We start from the raw sequence: 27,616 nt of genomic DNA, 5'->3' as shown, positions 1-27,616 counted from the left end.
CCCCCCCCCCCACCCACCCCCCCCCTGTAGCGTTGACCGGGTGTAGCGTTGACCGGTCCGCAGCTACAAAAAGGTTGGGGACCACTGCTTTGGAGCATTCACACAATAAGTCACCATTTTGATTTTAAACAAACGCCAGGTTTTGACACCATCAGATAAGTGTATTATGTTTATGATTGTGCTTGTAGTTAATGTAGCACTGCACTATAGCATACTGATAGCTATTTTGAAAATGTAATTTAGCCATTATGAGGCTAAATGAGTTTTACATCATGGTAAGATACAATGATGACTATGTACCTCTTTTTAGCTGATGTGCAGATCATGTGAATTCATAAACACGCAAACTCAAAATTATTGTCACTATTAAAGTCTATCCGGTTGTAAACCCTAGTCAATGTTTAACACGGTCGTCACAGAACCAGAATTAATTGACACAGAGCGAGGTCACTGGCACCTCACATGTAAACACCAGAGCGCAGTGAAAAGCAACTGTCTGAACCTCTGTCCTAAACAATCATACCCATAATAATGAGCATTATAATTAGTCACAGTCACTGTACTAACATACAATACATCTCACTAGTTTATTTCTACATTTGGACTTTTAATACATTTCCATTCACAATTAAACAACACTTCATTGTCAATACTGGACAGTTAAACAAGAATCAGTCGCAAGGTGTCGCACTCCTTGAGGTGTCATGCAACTGACTTTGGAGTGTTGCAATGAAAACTGAGGGGAAATCCACAAGCTAGTTAGCAGTGTTGCGTTACAAGCGAGGCTATGTGAGCGGACTGTGGCATCTTGCAGCGTCATCAACACCATCTATAGCACGTCTTGGCTCAGCAGCATTCCCTCGACGGAGCAATGGCCCAAACAACAACTCAGAAATAAGCAAACTGCTCATATTTGACCTGTGGTGTTCTATATTATTATCAGTGGAATAGCCTTTGATATACATATTTCAGTAAGAAGTGCAAAACCTTATGATCACTGTCAAAAGGTCTTCTCCTCAGTAGTCCACAAGGCTTCTTTTAAGAGCCTCCGCAAACTCTGTGAAGGATTGTAGAATAGGCAAAATTAGTATTAATAGTCAGACTCACATTTGTACAGTTTTTAAAAAACTCATAGGGGGTAACTGGAATATGACATGTATAAATATACACACATATATACACAATATATACACACACACACACACACACATATATATATTATTTAAAAATATATATACATAGACACATATATATACACAACATATATAAAAAATATATATGTATATATATACATATATTTAAAAATATATATACATAGACACTTATATACACACACAACATATTATAAAAAAAAAAAATATATATATATATATAATTTGTATAATATTTATATGTATAAATATTTTTAATTTTAAACATGTTCAAAATATATAAATATATATTATGGCTGCAACAACTAATCGATTAAATCGATTATAAAAATAGTTGCCGATTCGTTGGATCTATGCTATGCGCATGCGCAGAGGATTTTAAAAACAAAAAATTTAAATAAACCTTCATTTATAAACTGCAACATGTACAGACAGCTGAGAAACAATAATCAAAATAAGTATGGTGCCAGTATGCTGTTTTTTTAATAAAATACTGGAAAGGATAGACATGTAGTTTGTCTCTTTTATCCGATTATTAATCGATTATCGAAGTAATAACCGACAGATTAATTGATTATCAAATTAATCGTTAGTTGCAGCCCTAATATATATATATATATATATATATATATATATATATATATATATATATATATATATATATATATATATATATATATATATATATATATATATATATATATATATAATATATGTATATTATAGATCAGTGGTTCTCAACCTTTTTTCAGTGATGTACCCCCTGTGAACATTTTTTTAATTCAAGTACCCCCTAATCAGAGCAAAGCATTTTTGGTTGGAAAAAAGAGATAAAGAAGTAAAATACAGCACTATGTCATCAGTTTCTGATTTATTAAATTGTATAACAGTGCAAAATATTGCTCATTTGTAGTGGTCTTTCTTGAACTACTTGGAAAAAAGATATAAAAATAACTTAAAACTTGTTGAAAAATAAACAAGTGATTCAATTATAAATGGGTTGTACTTGTATAGCGCTTTTCTACCTTCAAGGTACTCAAAGCGCTTTGACAGTATTTCCACATTCACCCATTCACACACACATTCACACACTGATGGCGGGAGCTGCCATGCAAGGCGCTAACCAGCAGCCATCAGGAGCAAGGGTGAAGTGCCTTGCCCAAGGACACAACAGACGTGACTAGGATGGTAGGGATTGAACCCCAGTAACCAGCAACCCTCCGATTGCTGGCCCGGCCACTCTACCAACTTCGCCACGCCGTCCCTAATTATAAATAAAGATTTCTACACATAGAAGTAATCATCAACTTAAAAGTGCCCTCTTTGGGGATTGTAATAGAGATCCATCTGGATTCATGAACTTAATTCTAAACATTTCTTCACAAAAAAATAAATCTTTAACATCAATATTTATGGAACATGTCCACAAAAAAATCTAGCTGTCAACATTGAATATTGCATTGTTGCATTTCTTTTCACAGTTCTTTTGACAGACATTTTAGTGAGGGTCAAACCATCATGGCATGGGGGAAACTCTGGGTTTATGGTAATGGATGGACTAGCCTACTTGATTTGATGTTCAGTTTATGAACTTACATTCATATTTTGTTGAAGTATTATTCAATAAATATATTTATAAAGGATTTTTGAATTGTTGCTATTTTTAGAATATTTAAAAAACATCTCACGTACCCCTTGGCATACCTTCAAGTACCCCCGGGGGTACGCGTACCCCCATTTGAGAACCACTGTTATAGATTATATATGTCTAATATATACAGTACAGGCCAAAAGTTTGGACACACCTTCTCATTCAATGAGTTTTCTTTATTTGCATGACTATTTACATTGTAGATTGTCATTGAAGGCATCAAAACTGTGAATGAACACATGTGAAGTTATGTATTTAACAAAAAAAGGTGAAATAACTGAAAACATGTTTTATATTCTAGTTCCTTCAAAATAGCCACTCTTTAGTCTGATTACTTTTTTGCACACTCTTTGCATTCTCTCGATGAGCTTCAAGAGGTAGTCACCTAAAAGGATTTTCACTTCACAGTAAGGCTGAAACGACGCGTCGACGTAGTCGACGTCATCGGTTACGTAAATACGTCGACGCCGTTTTTGTGCGTCGACGCGTCGCATATTTACGTCACACTACCGTCATGGCAAAGCGCAAAGCAGACGATCAAAGCAGACGATGCGAGCGGTGCGAGCGAGGGGGAAAAATCACGCCAAAAGTCGTCAAAAGTGTGGAAGTATTTCAATACACAGCCTAATAATAATGTTGTTGAATGCACACTGTGTCGAGCGTAAATGGCCTATCACAGCAGCACAACGGCTATGAACGAACATTTGAAAAGAAAACCATCAACCATCAACTAGTCAATCGTCCGCGTGAGCATACGTTGTCATCATTACACAAAAACATGAATGTGTCATTTGTATCTGCTAGGGGTGTAACGGTACGTGTTTTGTATTGAACCGTTTCGGTACGGGGCTTTCGGTTCGGTACGGGGGTGTACCGAACGAGTTTCTAAGCTAAAGCTAACTTTAGCTGCTAAAGTCTTAACAAGCTGCTTCGCTCCTGCCTCTGTCTCAGCACGCAGCATTGTCCCACCCACACAACCATCTGATTGGTACACACGCAGCATTGTCCCACCCACACAACCATCTGATTGGTACACACGAAGCATTATCAGCCAATCAGCAGTGCGTATTCAGAGCGCATGTAGTCAGCGCTTCAGCGTGGAGCAGATAGGTGTTTAGCAGGTGAGCATCAGGCAGCGGACTCTCCCCAAATGATAATAAACACCTCCCAGTCAACTACTAGTAACATCACTATAAGCCCGTTGACCTTCTAGAAATATAAACTGCAGCTCAGCTCACTCGCAGTCCTGGCTTGAGGTGAAGGCTAATTACCTCTCAGTTCCAGCCACATCGACCCCTTCTGAGCGCCTATTTTCAGCTGCTGGGAATATTGTAAACAAGAAAATAAGCATAGCATGTAGACATGCTAACCTTTCTTCATTACAACTGTTAGTCACTCACTGGAATGAGTAGAATTGGTTATTGTGTACTGTGTTGGACTGGATGTTTATTTTGCACATTTTAAAAGCAATACTTAATGTTTACAGTGCTCCAGAATATTTAGATTGGCACTTTTTTGTATTGGATGTTTATCTTTATTTTTGCACATTTTAGCAAATAAGCAATACTTTCACTTTTGTTGAAATGTTTACACTGTTGTTACAGAATATTTCGTTTTGCACTTTTTTGTATTGGATGTTTATCTTTATTTTTGCACATTTTAAAGCAAAATAAGCAATACTTTTACTTTTGAAATGCTTATACTATTGCAGAATATTAAGATTTGCACTGGATGTTGACTTTTATATTTGCACATTAAAAAGCAAATAAGCTACTTTTAATTTTGTTAAAGGTTAAAAGTTTTAAATGTTTACATTGTTACAGAATATTTAGTCATGTTGTTGTCAATGTTGACTGAGTGGCCATACTTCTTTTTTTTTGTAAATAAAAGCCATGCCTTTCGAAAAAACTGGCCTACATTAATTTTTTCATCTTCATTTTGAATAAAAAAATAATCGGTAAAAGGAAAAATAATCTATAGATTAATCGAAAAAAGAATCTATAGATTAACCGATTAATCGAAAAAATAATCTATAGATTAATCGATAGAAAAATAATCGTTAGCTGCAGCCTTACTTCACAGGTGTCATAGTTTTGATGCCTTCAGTGACAATCTACAATGTAAATAGTCATGAACATAAAGAAAACACATTGAAATGAGAAGGTGTGTCCAAACTTTTAGCCTGTACTGTACATGTGTGTATAAATATGTAATTATATATACACTTATATATTACATCGTGCGCACACAAAGACAAAATATTTTTATAATAATTATTTTGAATATAATTAAAAAATATATATAATCATGTTTTCATTGGAGGTGTTTCCTACATACCTTTAAGCAGACATGCAGGACACAATCCCTTTCTGGGAAGATGCCACGTTTGTACATTTGTTTTCCGTTTTTGCTATTGTTTTATTACAATTACCGGTAAGTCTCCTGCCGGGCTTTTCAATGACATACCTGCTGACTCCTGCTGTTCTTCTATTACACTCATAGTTAGTGCTTGTTTCACCTCATCGTTATCGTCATCATCATCTGTAGTGGAAGACAAACTTGAATAAAGTCAGCTGTAATTAAAGCAGCAATATAATAACATAGCAACTGATTCCTACAGTCAAAGGTCTCTAAAGATGAATCGTTTCTAGATATACAGGAATGATTTAGATTTTCAAACCAAAAACAAACCAGCAAGTGAAAAAATGTACAAACAGGAACTCCGATGAATGACAAAATATGTTACCTGCTGAGCCAGAGCCCTGCTGGTTTAGTTGCTTACTTTGATCGACATCCCTCTCATTCTGCTCCATTTTCAAAAACCTTTGCAGCTTCTCATCTTCAATCTCTGCATTAAAAGAAAGAAAACCGTTGCAATACAATTACACTGTCACTTGCAATTCCTTTCCTACTTCAAAATGACACTTTTGAGACTTGAGGAAGTTTAAGTTGGCCGAAGTTTATATGATGAATTTAAAAAAGGTTAATTTGTTCACTGCTCGCTGTACATAACCTATGAAGTCAGACCTACACTGGTTCAATGTCCATTTCTCAGATGATATAATTGTTGATGACTGAAGTGCTGATATCAACCAAACCTAACCCCCCCGCCCAACCCCCTCCACATCCCACCCCCTGGATTGTAAATAATGAATAGCCTTCATTTCTAAGAACAAGAATAGACTGTCGAGTTTCAGATGAAAGTTCTCTTTTTCTGGCCATTTTGAGCGTTTAATTGACCCCACAAATGTGATGCTCCAGAAACTCAATCTGCTCAAAGGAAGGTCTGTTTTGTTGCTTCTGTAACAAGCTAAACTGTTTTCAGATGTGTGAACATGATTGCACAAGGGTTTTCTAATCATCAATTAGCCTTCTGAGCCAATGAGCAAACACATTGTACCATTAGAACACTGGAGTGATAGTTGCTGGAAATGGGCCTCTATACACCTATGTAGATATTGCACCAAAAACCAGACATTTGCAGCTAGAATAGTCATTTACCACATTAGCAATGTATAGAGTGCATTTCTTTAAAGTTAAGACTAGTTTAAAGTTATCTTCATTGAAAAGTACAGTGCTTTCCCTTCAAAAATAAGGACATTTCAATGTGACCCCAAACTTTTGAACGGTAGTCTATATACTCTGATGATTAACTTGTGTGATGACTGTATTATGCTGATAGTATATATTTGTACCATGAATTGATTAACGTGGACCCCGACTTAAACAAGTTGAAAAACGTATTCGGGTGTTACCATTTAGTGGTCAATTGTACGGAATATGTACTGTACTGTGCAATCTACTAATACAAGTCTCAATCAATCAATTGTATTTTGTAACAAATTTGAGAAGTTTTCAATATTTCAGTGTAGGTCGAATGGAATTGTGACTAATTTAATTTTGAACATTATAAATGAAAACCGAAGCGATTTGGAAAATTGCCCATAATGCCAAATACTAAACAAGAATCAAACATTTGAATAAACTCAAAAAGTGTTTTACCATTCAGCTCTTCTCTGACCTCCACAGCGTTCACTACTTTCACATTCTTCGCGGAGCTTCTAGAGCTCACGCACGGTTCCAGCGCACAGTGCTGGGAGTGATGGTGGTTATGGAAACTCGGAATATCTGCAAAGCGTTCCCTGCACGTCCTGCATTCTACTTCAAAGGTTTTGTCCAGCTTCAAGGCGGCGTGTGTGGTGTGGACGTGAGTCTTGATCTGAGCGTAGGAGGATGCAGTTATCGCACACGGGGCACACACGTACCGGCAGTGGCCTTCAGAGGCGAGACTCATCATGCAGCGTTTGTATGTGGTTTTCATCGCAGTTTCGGTCTTCTCTGAGACCATGCATGGACATGAGTCCGCCGGCGAGACGCTCTCAGCAGCTGCAGCAGGTTCAACGCCTTCGTCCATGCAGTAGTAGTCTCTACTATGGAGGCTCTCGTAGTGCTGCAGGAACTCGCCTTCGGACTTAAACGACATGCTGTCGCACAGGCCGCAGAAGTGGGCGCTCTTTATCTGCCCGTTGTGCTCGTTGGTGCAATGCCGCCGCACGGTGGACTCTTTGAAGAACTTCTGTGGGCAGTGGCCGCAGGCGAACCTCTGGAAGCTGTGGCTGCTCAAGTCGCTGCAGTGCTCGTGGACGGCGGCTTTGGAGTCGAAGACGTCCTCACACATCCTGCACATCCAAGTCGGCGCCGGTTTGGATGAAGATGGGACGGGCGGGAGCGCGGAGGAAGAGCACGGGTCCATTTTGCTGGCGGACAGCTTGGCCTTGGCTTCCGCGGGCACTTCCTGTTCAGTGAAGAAGGTGTGTTCTCGGTGCGTGTCTGACACGTGCGACATGATGTCTTCCAAGCGAGGCATTTCCACCTTGCACTTGCGGCAGTAGAAGCAGAAGTTGGAGAGGTGAGCTCCTCCGTGAAAGCGGCTCATGTGCAGGCGGGTGATTGAAGATTCTCCCATGTGTTTTCCACACACGGCGCACTGATAGAAGATTTGATTGGCAGCCAAGATGTGATTACTGGCGGTGACTTCCTCTGAGAACCTCAGGCCACACTCACAGAACCACGCGGTCATAGTGCTTCCTAACTTCTGTCGTTTGGCTGGAAAGTCTTCATGCTTGATGTTGTTCTTGTTTCTTTTTTGATTGGGCGTGCTCGTGACAGACCTTTTCTCCTCACGGTCAGTCCTATGTTGATTTTCACTAAACCTGCAGTACTGGAGAAGAGCTCGCTCCATGGTCTTGTTGATATCTACATCATGTTGGGTTGCTTCTCTGTGCCTTTCCACTTCCGCTTGGCTCAGGAAGATCAAACAGCAGAGGGAACACTGGCCTCGCACTTGCATCTGTTTCATTAACTGCACCACTGTTTTATCAGCCTTGGCCACTGCAGAGCCCTGTCGGCAGTGCACACTGGGGACAGAAAGATAGCAAAAGAAGACCCAAGAAATTGTGTTAAGAGATGTACATTAACAATTATGAGCTAGTTTTATTGCTTTATTTCTGGTGAAAGTTACCCACATGCCTAAACAATATGGACGAAAGGCAGTTTATGGTAGCATTAGGGATGTCCGATAATGGCTTTTTGCCGATATCCGATATTCCGATATTGTCCAACTCTTAATTACCGATACCGATATCAACCGATACCGATATATACAATCGTGGAATTAACACATTATTATGCCTAATTTGGACAACCAGATATGGTGAAGATAAGGTCCTTTTAAAAAAAAATAAAAAAAATAAGATAAATAAATTAAAAACATTTTCTTGAATAAAAAAGAAAGTAAAACAATATAAAAACAGTTACATAGAAACTAGTAATTAATGAAAATGAGTAAAATTAACTGTTAAAGGTTAGTACTATTAGTGGCCAGCAGCACGCACAATCATGTGTGCTTACGGACTGTATCCCTTGCAGACTGTATTGATATATATTGATATATAATGTGGGAACCAAAATATTAATAACAGAAAGAAACAACCATTTTGTGTGAATGAGTGTGAATGAGTGTAAATGGGGGAGGGAGGTTTTTTGGGTTGGTGTACTAATTGTAAGTGTATCTTGTGTTTTTTATGTTGATTTAATAAAAATAAAAAATAAAATAAAAAATTAAACCGATGCAGATACCGATAATAAAAAAAATTGATACCGATCATTTCCGATATTACATTTTAAAGCATTTATCGGCTGATATTATCGGACATCTCAAGGTAGCATTTTAAAGGATTCTGCTAACATTTAGCAAAACAAAGGAGCAGGGGTCTTCAACGTATTCCAGTCCAAGAAACCCCAAGCAAAAGTAGAGACGGAGCAGGGAATAGGGCTCCACAATTCTGACAAAAAACCCTAATTGTAATTTTTCTCCCCAGGTTTGCGATTTTTATGTTTTATACATTAAAATGCATAAAACGGCGAAAATAAAGAGTGAAGGAAGACATGTTACTTTTAGACAGTCAATTACACATTCTTGTCTGAAAGTGCCATACATTAGAACACTGTGCCATAATTTACTGTGAAAATTATTTGTCTTTATGCAGACAGACTCAGAGCTTTTGTCTACATCATGCTCTTAAACTAAATAAATATCGATACAAAAACTACTTAGTGTTTATAATGTAATGCAATCATAATATATAATAATACAAGTAACCATTTAAAAAGGATATCAACTTGTATTTCTTATTGCTGTATAATTTTTTACCATTTACTGTAATTGGAAGGTAAATAACTTTGTTATCCTAAACAAAAAAAACAATAAAATGGAGTCCTTTCTCTAAGCAAAACATTTACTTAAATATTGAACATCTTAAGGTGCTTTTTTTTTTATAGTTGGAAAAGCGAGGTCGGACGCTGTCTCATTCTGGCTTGTCCTTCCGTGTTAATGTGCTAGTAATGTCAATCAAATCAAATAACACCGCTAATCGCTCAGTGGCAGTTTGCTGCGCTAAACGCTACGATATCTAAAATGCTAACTATAAAGCTAAATATACAAATATTAGCGATCCTAAGAGGGATAAGCGGTAGAAATTGGATGGATGGATGTTTATTTTAAACCTGCAAGTTATTGTGAGTAGCGTGGCTACGCTACTGCTATAGCTAAAACAACATTACAGTGTGTTGGATTAATGTTAATGTGGATTTAAAGACATTTACATTTGTGAACAAATTGCTGGGAGGAATATTATCAAATAAAAAATTTAAAAAAGTGATACACCAAAAATGCCCCCCCCCCCCCCCCCCCCCCCACCACTGCAGTACCTTTTCGGAATCTCTGGGGGTCACGGACCCTCTGTTAAAGACCTCTGATATAGAGCATTCAAACTAACTACTTCAAGATTCAAGATGCTTTATTGTTGTCCATTCTTTAACATGTACAAGACACATAAGCACTGGAATTTCATTTTCGGCACTTTTGTTGAACATTGAATAAAACCGTATGAGGGTAGGGGTTAATTGTGTACTGGGAACTTTAAAACATTAAATTAATATCTGTTATTAGAATGTCTTACAATCATTTAACACTGTGTCATTTCCAGCAAAAAGATATGCAGATGCAACAAAAAAATTATATATATATTTTTTTATCAAAACAGCAAATGTTTTTTGGTTACTTAATTTTAAAATAACTTGTTCTTTTTACAAATCATGCAATACCAGACAAAACTTGGAATACACTTTCACAGACAGCATAGAAATTGTTTTCAAACTATTTGACTGGTATTGTTTATCTTTTATGATGAGGGTTATTGCTTTTTAATTTGGAGTTTGGTATGTACAGTACAGGTAAAACGTACACCTATACTAGCATTAGTATGTACAAGTTAACACACATACATCTGTTTATTTTACTTATGTACCCAAAAAGCTGAGTATTAACTTTAATAACTATATTTTTTGAATGAAACACCCAAATACCTGTGCAAACAAAACCGCAGCAGCAATCACTAAGTGAAAGACAGAAAGTGAAACTTACTTAAAGTGAGCTTGCGCTGCCTGATGTGAACTCAGCACTTTGTGACACAGACTGCATTGGACAGTGAACGAGGTTTCCTTGCACAGAGAGATGATGCGATGCTTAGCGTGTTGTGGCACCGGTATTGGCGCAGCTCCTTGACTAGTGTCTGAAATGAGCACAAAAGAAATAAAATCAAACTAGTAAGCCTTACCTATTAAGCCGTGTCTAAAAAATGTCCCTATATGGTGAATATCAAGTGATTTTGAGTTAGTTTGCAGGTTTCATTATGAATTTAAAAAAATAAAAATGAACTGCACAATATATGATGGCATAATGACAAAAAAATTCCATTAAAATAATCAAAGGGGAATTGCACTTTATACTCCCACTATACACAATCCTTATGTGAGGCAATAACTTACTACATTACATCCATTCAGCATGTATATAAAACAGTGTTGGAGATTTTTAGAGGGCTTTATAGACAGAACAGATCGTATCTTTAGACGCCTTTTACTAGCAGTATTCACAGCGCTTCCCTTTTTCCCTATATTACAACATTATTCCAAAATGGAATAAATTCATTTTTTGTTCTCAAAATTCTACAGACAAAGACCCCATTAGGACAGTGTGAAAGTGATTATTTTTTTTTGCAAATGTATTAAAAATGAAAAAATAAATAAATCACATGTACATAAGTATTCACAGCCTTTGCTCAATACTTTGTTGATGCACCTTTGGCAGCAATTACAGCTTCAAGTCTTTTTAAATACAATGCCACAAGCTTGGCACACCTATCTTTGGGCAGTTTTGCCCATTCCTCTTTGCAGCACCTCTCAAGCTCCATCAGGTTAGATGAGAAACGTTGGTTTTCATCCAGGATGTCACTGTGCATTGCTGCATTCATCTTAGTCTAGCCAGGGAGGTGACCAAGAACCCGATGGTCACTCTGTCAGAGCTACAGCTCTGACTAAGTGAGAGGAGAGAGGAGAACTTTCCACCAATCAGACATGTATTGTAACGTGGCCAGACAGAAGTAATTTCTTAGTAAAAAGTTTGCCAAAATGCACCTGCAAGACTCTCAGACCACGAAAAATTAAATTATATGGTCTGATGAGACAAAAATTTTACTTGCGAATGAAGCATGGTGGCCACAGCATCATGCTTTGAGGATGTTTTTTAGCTACAGGAACTGGGAGACTAGTCAGAATAGAAGGAAAGATGAATGCAACAATATACAGAGACATCCTGGATGAAAACCGACACTTTCCATCCAACCTGATGGAGCTTGGGATGTGCTGCAAAGAGCAATGCGCAAAACCCCCCAAAAGATAGGTGTGCCAAGTTTGGGGCAAACACTTGCGGTTGTAACTGCTGCCAGAAGTGTGTCAACACTGTAAATATTTATGTATTTAGTTAATTATTTAGAATAAAAACTTCACATTGTCATTATGTCTGTACAATTTTGAGGACAAAAATTAATGTATTCCATTTTGGAATAAGGCCTTAACATAATGAATGTGTAAAAGGTGAAGCGCTGTGTATACTTTCCGGGTGGACTGTGTTTAGAATACACAGAAAAAGGAAAGTCATGTGTTCTTGTCTCATACAAGGATTGTGGATGATGGGCAAAATAAAAAAAACTGCAGTTACATTGGAAAGATGATGTTTGTTACAAATAGACTTTTTAACATTGTAACTTTAGAGCTTTGAGGACAAAGTTCACTCTTACCACTCATCACAAGCGACTCATTAAAGTGGTTTTTGGACGACATGTGTTGAAGACACTCGTCTCGCAGGTTGAAGAGGGCGTAGCAGGCTGGACAGGCAAAGCAAACGATGCGCTGACAGTTCTGGGACACGCAGTGACCCTCAGGATTAGCGGACGATGCCTAAAAAAAGGAATACATCCAAAAAATTTATTTTCTTTTAATTAGTTAAAATGTAACATAAATGAGGGTTAAATGAGCGGAGTAACCTTTGATTGGACATGTGACCTCCACTCGTCCTTGTTCGGAAAGTAACAACAACAGACCACACAGGCAAAAAACATGGCGGGATTTCCTTTAAGACCGAGTGTGGGATCACAAGGCGAGTGGTCAAACCTAAGGAAAAAAAATTGAATTTATAATTAAATATTCAGATTGGAACACAAATGCAAAAAAAACTACAAAAAGCACCTTTTTAGATGACCGTCAAGTAGAGACACGTTGTCAAAAACTCGCCCACAGTTAATAACTGGACATGTGTGTTTTCTTGAAGGGTTTATAGGAAAAGCAGACCGTGCACGTCTGCGTCTTTCAAATCCGGAATTGATCATTCCAGGCTGGAGGCCTAGAAAAAATGCAAGATACTGTATCTGTGTGGACATTTGCTAACACAGTGTAACCTCGATTTACGAACTTAATTGGTTCTTGAACATGGTTTGTAAACCAAAAGGTTTGTATAATGAGGCAGAGGTCCCCATTAGAATCAATGCAAACATAAATAACTGGTTCTATCCTCAACAAAAGTCCCTATTTTAGTTTTTTTTTTAAACTGCACACTTTTAAAGACACTTTAATGTATATACTGTATATATACACACAAACATCAAACCAAGATAAGGGGTAATGGCTCAACATTTTTTAAAAAATCCAAACTACACAACAACATTACAGTAAGCTTGAATGTCAACACAAACACACAGACTGAAGTCTTGTTGGTGCGCGCCAAAATGTTGCTACAATAAAACAAAACAAAAAAAAGGAAAATCATTTTACCTTTTCTTTACGAATATTTGTGGCATTGTTGAACACTGGCAGTTTTGGGGTGACAAACCAGCAGTGGTTTCACGTAATCACCGCAAGCATTGGCACAAACTCACAGTGTGAGTAGATCTTTCATCAGCTTGTGTCCTGCTAGTGCCTTCTCTTTTGATGTAATAAAAGGTGCGCTCTTGCATATTTTTTGGTCTCAAAACAATTAAAGACTCGCTGCGGACCAAATCCCCCTTCGCTGGTAAAATCCTCAAACTGAAGGTGCTGCTAACCAGAGGCTAACTCGCTGAGAAGCTAGCTCAAAGTGGTTGTCTAGCAACCTGAAGCTATACAGCCATACTCATTCAAAGCGTTTCTGATGACACAAGGTGATCTCTAAAACATGTTGACACAGCTCTGACGGGCGCAAGTTACGACAATTGTGGTAAGGAACTTAGAAGTGCTGCTAGCCGTTGAAGCTCTTTAAAATTGCCGCACCCGTGTGTACAGAATGTATGGTGCCCAACTTATTCAAAAAGGGCCGTGTCCATGTGTAAACAAAATTATGTCATCAAAATGTCAGCCTCCGATGTCTTCAAGTGGCATGCAAAATGAATGAATGAAGTGTTTGTACGCTGAAACATGGTTTGCACACCGAGTCATATTTGGCAAAGTCGCAAATAGAGGCGTTCGTAAATCGAGGTGCCACTGTACCGCTCCTCCTTTTAACACAGTACATACCAGGCATCTTTAGCCACGCATCCACACAGCGCTTTGCCTCTTGATTCGTTGTATTTGTTGATCGACACATTAGCTCCTGCTGTCCGTGAACTCTTTGCTGTATCTGTTTTTCCTGAAAAAAACAAAAACGAAACTATTCTGCGCATATTCATGCACATGTCTGTGGAAACTATGTAGCAAACGAAAGACTTAAAGGGCCCATATGTAGTAATGTGGCCAGTAATGGTACAGCAATCACGGTCACAATTCTGTAGTCCCCTCCCAGTCTCCATGACTGAGGTTGCCAGATACGCAGCCGAATCCGAATCCCACTCCAAGGAACTTCAAATGGCAATTGGTGAGTCCTATGCTGTAGGTTTCTCTTGTTTATAGTTATTGCAAGATGGTTTACTAAGTAATTATGCCACATTTTACAGATGTCGATTAGCCAAATTTATTTGTAAAGTTACGCAGCAATATTTTTGTCGGGAGTCGGGACAGATTGTTGGCATTACCCTGCTAAAATGTCTAGTTTGACCATATGACCACCATCAAAATAATGATATATAATAATATATAATACATTATATAATCCCATAAGCCTACTTGGATGGCAAGCCAAGGCCAACAGTAAAATTACCGCCACATTTCATTTAGCATAACTCCATTTTGCATCCAACCTGACGCACTGCATTCTCTTCCATGTACGCACATCACCATCTTTCAGTGCAGAGTGCAATTCTATGAGCCAACCCACAATACGCAAAAACCATGTTACGCATAAATCGGTAGAAAATGGATTGATGGATACTACCATGTCAATACACAAAGTAGAAAATCACTGCATGTAATGCATTATAATGTGCCAAGCAAATACCACCCCATATGTGCCTTATGCACATAAAGTACCAGAAACCGCAATTAGCCGTGATAATGTTGGAACACATTTCTTTAGCATATCAGCATATTGAGAACAAAATAGGCACTGACACTACCCATATCCACATAGCTTTTATTTGTCGAAGATATACCGTACTTTGCCTTGTCAGTTGGATGACATCGAAATACAGGCTAACGGGCATATATTTCTCCCGTCAGCCTATATGTCGATGGGTCATTGACCGGGCTAGCATGCTAAGATACGCTAGTGTGATGGTGGTGCTTCACTCCTAAGCATTCGTTGCATGAACATACTAGCTTTGTTAGACAAGATCATAGACCGTATTGGACAATAAAGTTTACATACGAAATGTCCATTTCCATTTATTACAAGTAAGAAAACGTAAATGGCTGACTTTCCTATTTAGGAGGAAATTAGCAAGTTTGGCGTCAGATGAAAATATCTTCTACGCCTTTAATCGTCTCCATCTTTCAAAGGCATCCCCGATACAAATCCTTGTTTTATTCCTGGTTTTTGTCATGAATAAGTTGAGAATCGTAACGACCCCTTTTACATTTACTAAGGTCTGACATGTTTAGTAACTTTACCAGTGGCAGTAGCTCGACGAAGAGGGCGGTGCGTAAGTGGCAACCTGGATGTGACACACTCAGACTTTCTAATTGGTCAAACGGTGGAGGGCGGAGCATCGGAAATCAAAACAATAACAATATTTCGGGGATGTAAATCTAATTTTGAAATGAGCATATCCCGGCTGAACTACCGTTATCAGTTATAAAGGTATTCGAGAATAACGTGATTTATTAATGCCTTTTGACATATCAGGGTCATTTAATGATGACTTGACATGAAATTATTACATATGGCACCTTTAAGTATCCTTCTAATGTGCAGCAAAATGTATTGTAAACATTGCATATGTTGTATGCTGTCCACATGGAGGCACTGTTGCTCTAAATATTTATATTGTTTGATCCCACGTTTTTAATAAATATGCCAAGAAACTGTCCCAAATCCCTTTCAATAAGGGGCTATAAAAATTAAGCTTTTCATAGCAAGAAATGAGTGGGATGAGTTGGAGCTTTGTTAAAGGGCAGCATTTGCATTAGTCTCTCAGTCATGCTAATGCATGCTTTTATTTGCAGTCGTTTAGACTATTGTAATGATCTCTGGTGTTCACAAAAATAATTTTAGAACTCTACAATCATCACAAAACTCACATTCTGATGAGGATCAGTGGGTAGGAGCACATTACACCAGTTTTAAAGTTGCTGCATTGGCACCTCGACCACTTCAGGGTCGATTTTAAATAAGGCTGAAACGACGCGTCGACGTAGTCGACGTCATCGGTTATGTAAATACGTCGATGCCGTTTTTGTGCGTCGACGCGTCGCATAATTACGTCACACTACCGTCATGGCGGAGCGCAAAGCAGACTGTGCGAGCGAGGGGAAAAACGCACGCCAAAAGTCGTCAAAAGTGGGAGTATTTCAATACACAGCCTAATAATGTTGTTGTATGCACACTGTGTCGAGCGGAAATGGCCTATCATAGCAGCACAACGGCTATGAACGAACATTTGAAAAGAAAACCATCAACCATCAACTAGTCAATCGTCCGCGTTAGCATACGTTGTCATCATTACACAAAAACATGAATGTGTCATTTGTATCTGCTAGGGGTGTAACGGTATGTGTTTTGTATTGAACCGTTTCGGTACGGGGATTTCGGTTCGGTACGGGGGTGTACCGAACGAGTTTCTAAGCTAAAGCTAACTTTAGCTGCTAAAGTCTTAACAAGTTGCTTTGCTTCTCTGCCTCTGTCTCAGCACACAGCATTGTCCCACCCACACAACCATCTGATTGGTACACACGAAGCATTATCAGCCAATCAGCAGTGCGTATTCATAGCGCATGTAGTCAGCGCTTCAGCGTCGAGCAGATAGGTGTTTAGCAGGTGAGCATCAGGCAGCGGACTCTCCCCAAATAATAATAAACACCTCCCAGTCAACTACTAGTAACATCACTATAAGCCCGTTGACCTACTAGAAACTTAAACTGCAGCTCAGCTCGCTCGCAGTCCTGGTTTGAGGTGAAGGCTAATTACCTCTCAGTTCCAGCCACATCGACCCCTTCTGAGCGCCTATTTTCAGCTGCTGGGAATATTGTAAACAAGAAAAGAAGCAAAGCAAGTAGACATGCTAACCTTTCTTCATTACAACTGTTAGTCACTCACTGGAATGAGTAGAATTGGTTATTGTGTACTGTGTTGGACTGGAGGTTTATTTTGCACATTTTAAAAGCAATACTTAATGTTTACAGTGCTCCAGAATATTTAGATTGGCACTTTTTTGTATTGGATGTTTATCTTTATTTTTGCACATTTTAGCAAATAAGCAATACTTTCACTTTTGTTGAAATGTTTACACTGTTGTTACAGAATATTTCGTTTTGCACTTTTTTGTATTGGATGTTTATCTTTATTTTTGCACATTTTAAAGCAAAATAAGCAATACTTTTACTTTTGAAATGCTTATACTATTGCAGAATATTAAGATTTGCACTGGATGTTTACTTTTATATTTGCACATTAAAAAGCAAATAAGCTACTTTTAATTTTGTTAAATGTTAAAAGTTTTAAATGTTTACATTGTTACAGAATATTTTGTCATTTTGTTGTCAATGTTGACTGAGTGGCCATACTTTTTTTTGGTAAATAAAAGCCATGCCTTTTGAAAAAACTGGCCTACTTTTATTTTTTCATCTTCATTTTAAATAAAATAAAATAAAAAAATAATCGGTAAAAGGAAAAATAATCTATAGATGAAGAATCGAAAAAATAATCTATAGATTAACCGATTAATCGAAAAAATTATCTATAGATTAATCGATAGAAAAATAATCGTTAGCTGCAGCCTTAATTTTAAAGTTATATTATTAGTTTTGAAATCTCCCAATAGCCTTGCGCCTTCTTATCTAACAGACCTGTTTTTACAGTATCAACCGTCGCGGATCCTTATGTCCTCTGGTACCAAACTTTTATCTTTACCAATTACCAGAAAAAAGACCCACGTTCCGGCGGATTTTTGCCACTATGGCCCCCACCTATGGAACAGCCTGTCAAGAGAGCCACAGATTAGGGTTGGGTATCGAGTATCGATTGGAACCGGGACTAACTTTCCGATTCTCCCAGAATCGTTCAAAAGTTGAAATTTCGATTCCTATTTTCGATACCCAGTCAGCCGACCGGAAAAAAATATGTCCGCCGAACCGGAAGAAGAAGCCGCTGAACACCAACGAAGAAGCGCCCACCGCCGGAAGTGTTAGCATAGCCGAGCGAGTCAGTCAAGCTCAAGCATGGATAGCGGGCGTCGGCGGTCGAAAGTGTGGCTTTACTTTATAAAAAAAAATGAAATAACCGCGAAATAACAGAGCTCCATGTCCATCAAGAAACGAGTGGAGAGAGAGCTGCAGATGTACCAAGACGTTCCACCAATACTTATGTCTGACGACCTTGCTACATGGTGGTGGTCCGGTGGAACCAACAAAAGACTTATCCTTTGCTGTCAGATCTCACTTTCTCCTATTTATGCGTTCAAGCTTCTTCCACACCCAGCGAACGTGTATTTTCCACAGCAGGAGACACTATCTGTCCAGAACGCTCATGCATCCTGCCTGAGAAGGCGGATATGGTCATTTTCCTAAACAAGAACTGTCTCTGATTTTATACTGTACCTGCTGCTAATCTGGACTGGGTTTTGCAAGTTGTTTCTTATTGTTTATTTGCTTTTCTGCACCAGGTTAGCCCATCAGTGGGCGCACGGTAACATTTTTAAGTACCTGCAGCATCATACACTTGTGTGTGTAAGTGTGTTTTCATGAGGTTTCCTGCAGCATCATACACTTATGTGTAAAGGTGTTTTCATGAGGTTTTCAAAAATAAAGCTCTCTTGAGGAAAGTGTACCCCTGGGAAAATGTATTCATAATTTATAATATTTATATTCAAGTTCATAGATTTGATATTTATATTCTAGTTGAAAACAGCCCTGTGAGGAATTTATAGTAAAGTTCATAAAAAGTTAATAGAATTAAAATTGATGGAGAATGTCAGACTATTTCATTCAGAAAGACTGTAGGTTAGCTAGCTCATTTAAAATATCCTAAACTTTTTTTTGACCCTGCCTCTTAAAAGAATCGGGATCGAGAATCGCCAGGAATCGGAAAAAAAGAATCGGAATCGGAATCGTTCAAATTCAAACGATACCCAACCCTACCGTTGATACTTTAAAAAAAAAAAAGGTTAAAGACATACCTTTATAATCAGGCTTTTTACTGATCACGTTCATGCTCTTCTTAAGTTTTTTTTATTGTTTTATTTTTTATTTTGCTTATTGCTATTATTACTACATTACTCTCTTAATGTTATGTTTTTATGAATTTTTTTACATTTTATTCCTACATGGATTTTATAATAGGTTTCATACTATATTTTAGATGGCGGTAATTTGAGTTATTCTCCAGTGTGGCCATTTTTCTCAATCCTCACTGCCATGCCACAATAATGTTCCCTGAATCCTTTGTAAAATTAGTTTTACATCTGAAATGTTTTGTGCTTCTCCAAAACAAAACAAACAAAACCACCAGGAAGGCACATTTGGATACATTCTCTCATTTCAGTTTCAAAATATTTCGTCCATTTCATTTTCCAAATATTTAGCCCACCCTACAACTTCATGTGTAAATAATCCTATTAGTGGACAGATGCAGATTTAGGCTTTTGTCTAACAGCTTTAATGACAGTAGGAGTATTTTAGAGTGCTAGGCAAGCTCAAAAGCACAGTAAAAAGGTACACTTGTTCTCACCACAGTTACATTTCACGGCAATCTGGCTGTTTTGGGAACATGGCGGCAAAAATAGCTTGTGCACTTGGATGAGTTAGTATGAATTCAGGCATTTTAGTGCTCAAAGTATCTCAGGTTTGGGGACTTAATTTCTAGCGGCTAACGAGCGCTGCCTCGCCCATATTCGAAATGTCCAATGTTTTCAGGCACAGTTTACATTTAGCACGTCTTGCCAGCTACAATTTGTATTTATCTTTAAAAATCCATGCGTTATTGAAGCTGCACTTCGCTGGCATCGTCACCAAACTAGCAGAAGTAACGAGTTAGTGGGCCTGCCCAGTGCATTGCACGCCACATGCACACACAGACTAGACTGAATATATATTTCTCACACCGAATCATGACGGTCCGTAGCAATTTACATTTCGTTTCGACATTGATTATGTTTGGATTAATGAAACTTGAGATATATTTCCATTACTTTTCTAAAACATCAATCAATTGGCGTGGCGAAGTTGGTAGAGTGGCCGTGCCAGCAATCGGAGGGTTGCTGGTTACTGGGGTTCAATCCCCACCTTCTACTATCCTAGTCACGTCCGTTGTGTCCTTGGGCAAGAAACTTCACCCTTGCTCCTGATGGCTGCTGGTTAGCACCTTGCATGGCAGCTCCCGCCATCAGTGTGTGAATGTGTGTGTGAATGTGGAAATACTGTCAAAGCGCTTTGAGTACCTTGAAGGTAGAAAAGCGCTATACTAGTATAACCCATTTATCATTTAATCAAAATGTATTAAATAGCATTTGAGCAAATAACATTTTAAAATTCCATGAATTTGCCAGGTTTCCGTGGCCATACAAACCCTGCAAATTGTTTTAATCCATGCTTTCTTACCTTGAAGGCTCTACATTTGTCCGCTCTTTCCCGTTTCTCCAGGGCCACCTGCTGCGCCAGTCTGTCCAGAGTAGATGCCACGTGCGCTTTTTGCCGGTTAATTTTATCATCGATCTTTAGGAAAAGAAAGGCCATGACGATGAATATAGCTCCAATTTTGTGTCTGTACCGCTCAATTTTAATGTGTCGTTTTTCTCACCGTTTGTATCGATGAAGAACAGCCTTCTTCGTCACTATCGCTCAGCAGATCGACACACTGTATCACTGGCCTTAGTGGGGCCTCCTGTGTAAAGCAGTGGTCACTTTGTAATGTACTGAATTAATATAGTAATTAATGTATGGTTTCAAATATCAAGGTAAAAAATGTTTAACAAGCCCACCTTTCGTTGCATGAGTACACTAATTAAATAATTGCATTCAAATGTTATTTAGATTTTAGACACAGTTGTTGTCTAGAGTTAGGCAAAGTTCAAAGTTTCCCCGAGATTGCCAATATACTTGTCGCGGTGCGGGCGTGTCGGGTCAATATGACATCATACAATTTGCATAATCGTCAAAGATGCAACTACCTTCTTTAAAGAGGATAAAAAAACTCTGACATTAGTAATTAATATAATATATTTGTTCTTATATATTGAAAATGTGTTATTTTTTTTAATCTCATATGTGAATCATAAACGACTTAACTATTATAAAGAGATCTGTTGTATTTCATTGATGTAAATTGTGTTACAAAATGAGGACAGGAAGTAAATGTGCTAAATTGCTATGATATGAAAAAGGGGTAGGAATAAATAAGCTTGGCTTCTTCCCAACCCTTTTCGAACATGTTGTAAAGAGAAGTATAAATATGTAAGGTATATAATGTATCACTTGTAATTGAATGCATGTTCGAAATTAATTCAAACCAAATCAATAGTTTTGCTCTAGTTTTCAATTGTTTCACAACGGCTGCTGGTCCTTCAAGTAGAGAAAGCCCATTTTTAGCTCCTCTCTTAACACAAGTACAGTGTCCAACTCTCCATTAACAGATAAAAGATATAAAGATGCTAGATTTTACAAAGAAAATGTCACTTAAGAGATAGTAAAATTGTAATAATAATAATAATAATAATACATTTCACTTATAAGGCGCCTTACTGGGCACTCAAAGACACCGTACAAAATCAAAACAATAAAATCAATTGGACGAAAACAACCACAACAACAAAGATCGATAAGATTTACAATGAATAAGCAGTCAGGAATAGGTGTGTTTTGAGTCTTGATTTGAAGAGGGATATTGAGTCAATGTTACAAAGGTCTGGTGGTAATAGGTTCCAAAGATGTGGGGCTGGATTCTTCATTCATAACTCCAAGCAACGTTTGTAAGTTTTACAATATAACTAAAACCATTCTTAGTTACTAAACTTTCCATGGCTTTGAACCTGATATCTCCATAAGGTAGACTTTCTTTTGTCAAATACTGCTCGTTAGTGGTTTATAAAAAGCAAGTGTTTGCGTTAATCGCTCGATAAAAAAATTAGTGCCGTTATTGAAATGTATAGTTAACGGTTTATTATCGCGTTAACTTTGACAGCCCTAATTCAAACGCAAATGTCCTGACGGTGAGGCAGACATATGTGCTAACTACTTTGGTTATGGGTTACTCACAGACACAAATTCCACTTCGTCCACCTCATCCTCTTCTTCTTGACCAGGAGAAGACATTTATCTAGAAAAAAAGAACAACAAATGTTAAAACTACAGACCAAAATCCAAATCGGGTAAACACTAAGAAGTGTATTTTAGAGATGGGTCAAACAACAGTAATGCATTAATGCCTTATGAAACACAAAGATTGATACGGTGTCCCTCGAAGCCTAATGTGTGTCACTTTAAGGAAATTAATTCTGACCAATAGAGCTGCTGTGTCATTTGACTGCAAAGCGCCAAACTGTTTATTAGAAAGCGCTTATTTTGGCTCACAAGTGACAGTTTGTACTAAATGAAGTCGGCAGAGTGGCGTGTCGCATTTGACATCAGTTTTCGTCTCCATCATCGTTCAGAATGGAAACAGACGATTCCGAAGTGTGAGATTATTTTGATCCTGTAGAGCCAAATGAGGCAAATGTTATTCTTTACCTGTTTACTATTTGGAGTCTTTAAGTGAGTGAGAAGAGAAACTATAAATGAATGCTGCAGAGAGTGAAGAAATTGTGGATAAAACAGGAAGAGTAGTCTCGACAGTGTGGCAGTTTTTTTGGATTTTTTTCCAAACAGACCGTAGTCCATAGCTGCGCTCACCTCTTCTTTTCAAATAAAATAAAAACAAAATATAACAAATGTGCTATTTTTAAATAAAAGTAGTTTGGTTCGATAATATTAAAACAATAATTACTGCATAACATAAAGTCATTTCCACACTTAAATAAGAATAACAGACCAAATTAAATGTTACACAGACCATGCAAATTCCATGGCAGTAAACCTGCAGAAAATGGTTCTTCTCAGGTTTCTATGTTTACATGTTCACACTTTGCACTATTTTTTTATAATTTATTAAGCATTTCTTACATATTCCTTATTTTTGCACCTTCATTTTAAGAAGTTATTGTTGAGTGTTTAGAATTGTGTTTCCTTTATGAGTGTTTTCAATGGTTGTGCTGACATGTCCTTTCCTTTCTGCCTTGATATCTGAAGGGATTATATTCAGAAGAAGGATACATTTAAAATAAAAATATGTGCGTGTTATATATTTTCCTCCTGGTCCTTATTTTCCATAGGCAGGCCTCACATTTTTACTTTTTAAAAAGGTCAAGGCAAGTTTTGCCTTAAAAGAGGGCTAATATTTTAGGGCACCAAGGCATATATGAGATCTAGGGCTGCCAATTATGGCCAAAGTACTTATTAAGATTATTGTTATCAATATTCAAGTCAGGATTACTGATTGTTAAGTAAAGCAGTGTTGGGGTGTGAACGTTATACCATCAAGTCATTTGTAATGTCTAATAAAAAGACTATAGATAAATGTTATCCATATATCTATAGACAAATATTAGGTTTTTTTATTCTTTAATTACATCAACTTGAAAGCTTTTTGTCCATTCCATGATGCCTTTATCTCTATTTTTACATTTTGATAGAGGGCGTTTTTATTGTTTTTAAGTTATGTACATTTATATGTAGAAGTAGATGACATATTGGGACAGATACATTAGGAGTTTGATCAGAAATATGTCATATAGGAATTAACTATACTCAATAACACTAACAAAATGCTGTGTCACATGAATGATTTTTGAAGTAATACCTTAGTGACATGAAAAAAACACAATGTTTGAAGTAATACCTTAGTGACATGAAAAAAACACAATGTAAAAAACAACAACCTGGTGTTTACTTTTTGATATCAAAATAAAACACAAAGCAGTTTGGCTAATGAAGATGAAGTCTAACAAGCTTTGTTCTTCTCCAACGCCTCCTAGTGGTTCAGTACAACAGTTTGGTCAACGACAAAAAACCCGCAGTGATCCCTCTCACATCGAATAAACAATCTTCACAGCCTGCGTTCAATTCGATGAGATGACAAAACAGTTTAGCTAGTATTGATGTTATTTGAACACTGATACAATTTGCAGTTAAATAAAGGACGAGTGAGCATCCTAGTAAACAAACTAAAGACTTTATAAACAAGTTGTGACAACGTTTACGACACTGCTGCAAAACATCAAATAGTTTTTCTCCTTCGCTGTATACTTTTAGTGTGGGGACAAGTGCGTCTGTCTACTATATTGTCCACACCTGTATCCATCTAAACCAGTGGTTCTTAACCTTGTTGGAGGTACCGAACCCCACCAGTTTCATATGCGCATTCACCGAACTCTTCTTTAGTGATAAATAAAATGTTTTTGTTTTTTCAAATTCACGACAAAGTTATGTTTTTTTTTTACTGGTGCTCAAAATGAACTGTGCATGAACATCACCTTGTTCAAAGAACAAAACCAACACAGTGCATGACCTCACAACAAATTACACACCTGCAAATCAGATGGAACATTGTTTGGGGGTATCCATAGTATGCTGATAGGGAGAAGTTTTTATTTACAAGATGAGTCGGATGTGTCTTGACCTCCGCGGCGGAGGCTCCACCGAACCCCTGAGGCTGACTCACTGAACCCCTAGGGTTCGATCGAACCCAGGTTAAGAACCACTGATCTAAACACAGCAGTGTGCTCTAAAACACAAGGCGGTTAAATCAAGTGCTTGGCTCCGTTTACTCCGAGGGGAAATCTCTGCAGCAAAGTCGGTGTCGTTGGTCCGCCATGATTATCCAGCCAAACGCTGCTTCGTGTTGCCAAAAATGCATTAATAAATCACGTTTTTTCGGTCATTAAAAAATAAAACGGTATTACTAACCGTCTGGACTTTTATCGCAAATTATCATTATACCATTTACTGTTACATCTCTCGTCCATTAACAAGTAAAAAGTCAAGGGCGGTCACGGCATGTTCTTTCCGCAAATGTCGGTCAATTTTTTTTGCATTACGGCAAATGACGAAGGCGGTCGCGGCAAATGCCGCGGTAAAATTCGAACGCTGGAGTGTTTTCCATGGTTGTGTTGACATTTCCTTTCCTTTCTGCCTCGATAGCTGAAGGGATTATATTCAGAAGAAGGTTACATTTAAAATAAAAATATGTACATGTAGGGCTGGGCAATATATCGATATACGCGATATAGAAAATGACTATATAGTGATATTCGAGTATACGTTCTCACAGTTGCTTTTAACTGCTGGCATTACACAACAGGCTCTTCCCACTCCTTCTTGTGTCTCCTTCTCACAGACAACAAGCGCACCGTCTACATACGTCACATACTGTCACGTCATACGTCACATACGTATACGCCCTCGCGGAGCAAAGTTAGCTGTGGTGCGAGTGGTAATACGAGAGAAAGAAGGTGCGAATCTGGTAACAAATGAAGGAAGAATTAATTCCCAAGAAAAACAGCAGGGGGTCCATCGTCTGGCGGTGATTTGGCTTCAAGTGGGAATATGTCGAACAGACAACCGTAATTTGTCAAGTGTGGGGAAAAAGCATTGCTACAAAAAGTAGCATTACTGCTAATATGTAGCATCATTTGAAAAGTCACCTGCTAGAGAATGAACAGTGCTTACTCCGCATGTCAACATCTCCGGCCGGTGCCACACCATCAAAATGCTGAGGCAAACATTTTCACATCAACACTGTATGAAAAAAAGAGTCGACAACAAAAGGACATAATGTCCGCAGGAACCTACCAAATAGCGAAGGACGAACACTATTTTATTTCCTATTATGCAGCTCATTTTTATTTGACACTTATTGAAATATCTTGTGTGACATCATGTTTTTAAACTATTGTAGTGGCGTTCTGTACAAAAAGTGTACTCTAATTTAGTGTAGTTTTGATTTGTCATCTTGAGGACATCATGCACAAAAGTGCACTTATAGCTTGTTTTAAAATGTCTCTGACAATCTTGCACTTTCTGTTTTGGAAATGACATGAATGTTTGTGCCACTGCTTAATAACTGTTTAATAAATACAGTTTTGGTCAATTGACTTATTTGTGATTTACTTCTCTGCCTGAAAGTTTAAAATGAGCATATATTAATGCAGTATGAACAAGAATGTTTTAATGTAGACACATAGAATCGTCATACTGCTGTGATTATATGTATCAAGTGTTAATTCAAGGCTAAGGCAAAATATCGGGATATATATATCGTATATCGCGATATGGCCTAAAAATACCGAGATATTTAAAAAAGGCCATATCGCCCAGCCCTAAATATATGTTATATATTTTTCTCCTGGTCCTTATTTTCCATAGGTCATAAAAAATATCAATATTTGTCGATATCCTTCGACAACCCGTTTTCAGCCTACAATACTGTACTTAAGTCTAGTCAATCAAAATCAGAAAGCAAAATAGTCTTCATTAGCAAATTAAACAGAATAGCGCATGCTAAAAGGTTACTTAAAGGTCTTCTATAGTCCGTCCTAAAAAACCCTTTAATGTAGCCGTCCTAAAAAAACCTTTAATGTAGCTCCATCTTAAATACTGGATGCAAATACGCTTTAGACACTTGAATGTTAAGAAAATACACCATGTTTACATTTAACAACGCGTATAAACTCAATAGAGTGTGCTGTGTAACAAAAAACTCACATAATGTTAAAAAAAGACTGGCGGTCTTGAACAGTCTGACGGATCCTATGTTGTTGCACTATTATTCATGACCGCTAGAGGCAGCAAACGAGTAAAACGTTTCTTAAAACCACGAAGAAGACCTAAAGCGGCCTGGAGGTGCATTTTTGAGTTCGGAAGTGTAGAACAATTAAATATGTAACCAAACATGTCGTCGACATAAGTCATAAGTCACAATTCTTAGTTGCACTCTCATTTTACGCCTTTGTTGAGTCTGGTGAGTACTTCAGGAAACGCTCAGTCGGTCTAAAAAACGTTGAAATAAAGCAAACGTGTAGCTAAGAGTAGTTCTCGCTGATGCAACGTTAGGTAAACATATGCTGGTTGATTGCAACAACGAACAAACACGCGTGGTCATCTCACCCATAGATATATATGTCTATGATCTCACCCGTCTGCTTCACCGCCAAAATCTAATTTAACGTTGACTTCTTCTCTCTAGTGTGGCTCTTCTTGGATAGCATATCAAACTCCGCGACACAATACGTCACAAGTAGCTCCAAGTGACCACTCCTTTTGAAAACTC

At 37.8% G+C, this 27,616-nt stretch overlaps 2 protein-coding genes across 5 annotated transcripts in view; one reads left to right on the top strand and one right to left on the bottom strand.

Moving 5' to 3' along the window:
* Positions 1 to 565: 565 nt before the first annotated feature.
* On the bottom strand, positions 566 to 27,616 carry LOC133657078 (E3 SUMO-protein ligase ZNF451-like). 3 transcript variants are annotated; one of them, XM_062057999.1, is made up of 13 exons: positions 27,482 to 27,616; positions 22,510 to 22,570; positions 21,056 to 21,139; positions 20,857 to 20,970; positions 14,248 to 14,359; positions 12,949 to 13,102; positions 12,747 to 12,873; positions 12,501 to 12,660; positions 10,787 to 10,934; positions 6,805 to 8,219; positions 5,585 to 5,650; positions 5,269 to 5,343; positions 566 to 1,057 (listed from the first exon to the last, which is right to left on the bottom strand). In XM_062057999.1, exons 2-13 carry the CDS (start codon positions 22,564 to 22,566, stop codon positions 1,017 to 1,019), a joined length of 2,553 nt encoding a protein of 850 aa, XP_061913983.1. In that variant the 5' UTR covers positions 22,567 to 22,570; positions 27,482 to 27,616; the 3' UTR covers positions 566 to 1,016. The 3 variants fall into 3 exon arrangements, with proteins under 3 accessions (XP_061913983.1, XP_061913980.1, XP_061913982.1); XM_062057996.1 differs by having other exon boundaries at positions 567 to 1,057; positions 5,549 to 5,650; positions 27,482 to 27,609; XM_062057998.1 differs by having other exon boundaries at positions 567 to 1,057; positions 5,549 to 5,650; positions 27,454 to 27,547.
* Positions 27,190 to 27,616, top strand: part of LOC133657077 (dystonin-like) — a 220,070-nt gene continuing 219,643 nt past the window's right edge. For both annotated transcript variants that reach the window (XM_062057994.1, XM_062057995.1), the window contains exon 1: positions 27,190 to 27,307. The gene's annotated coding sequence lies outside the window, so the exon portion shown is untranslated. The remainder of the gene's footprint in view (positions 27,308 to 27,616) is intronic.

This window comes from Entelurus aequoreus, linkage group LG09 (genome assembly GCF_033978785.1).
Source record: "Entelurus aequoreus isolate RoL-2023_Sb linkage group LG09, RoL_Eaeq_v1.1, whole genome shotgun sequence".
NCBI lineage: Eukaryota > Metazoa > Chordata > Actinopteri > Syngnathiformes > Syngnathidae > Entelurus > Entelurus aequoreus.
This window is presented reverse-complemented; position numbering and strand designations above follow the sequence as displayed.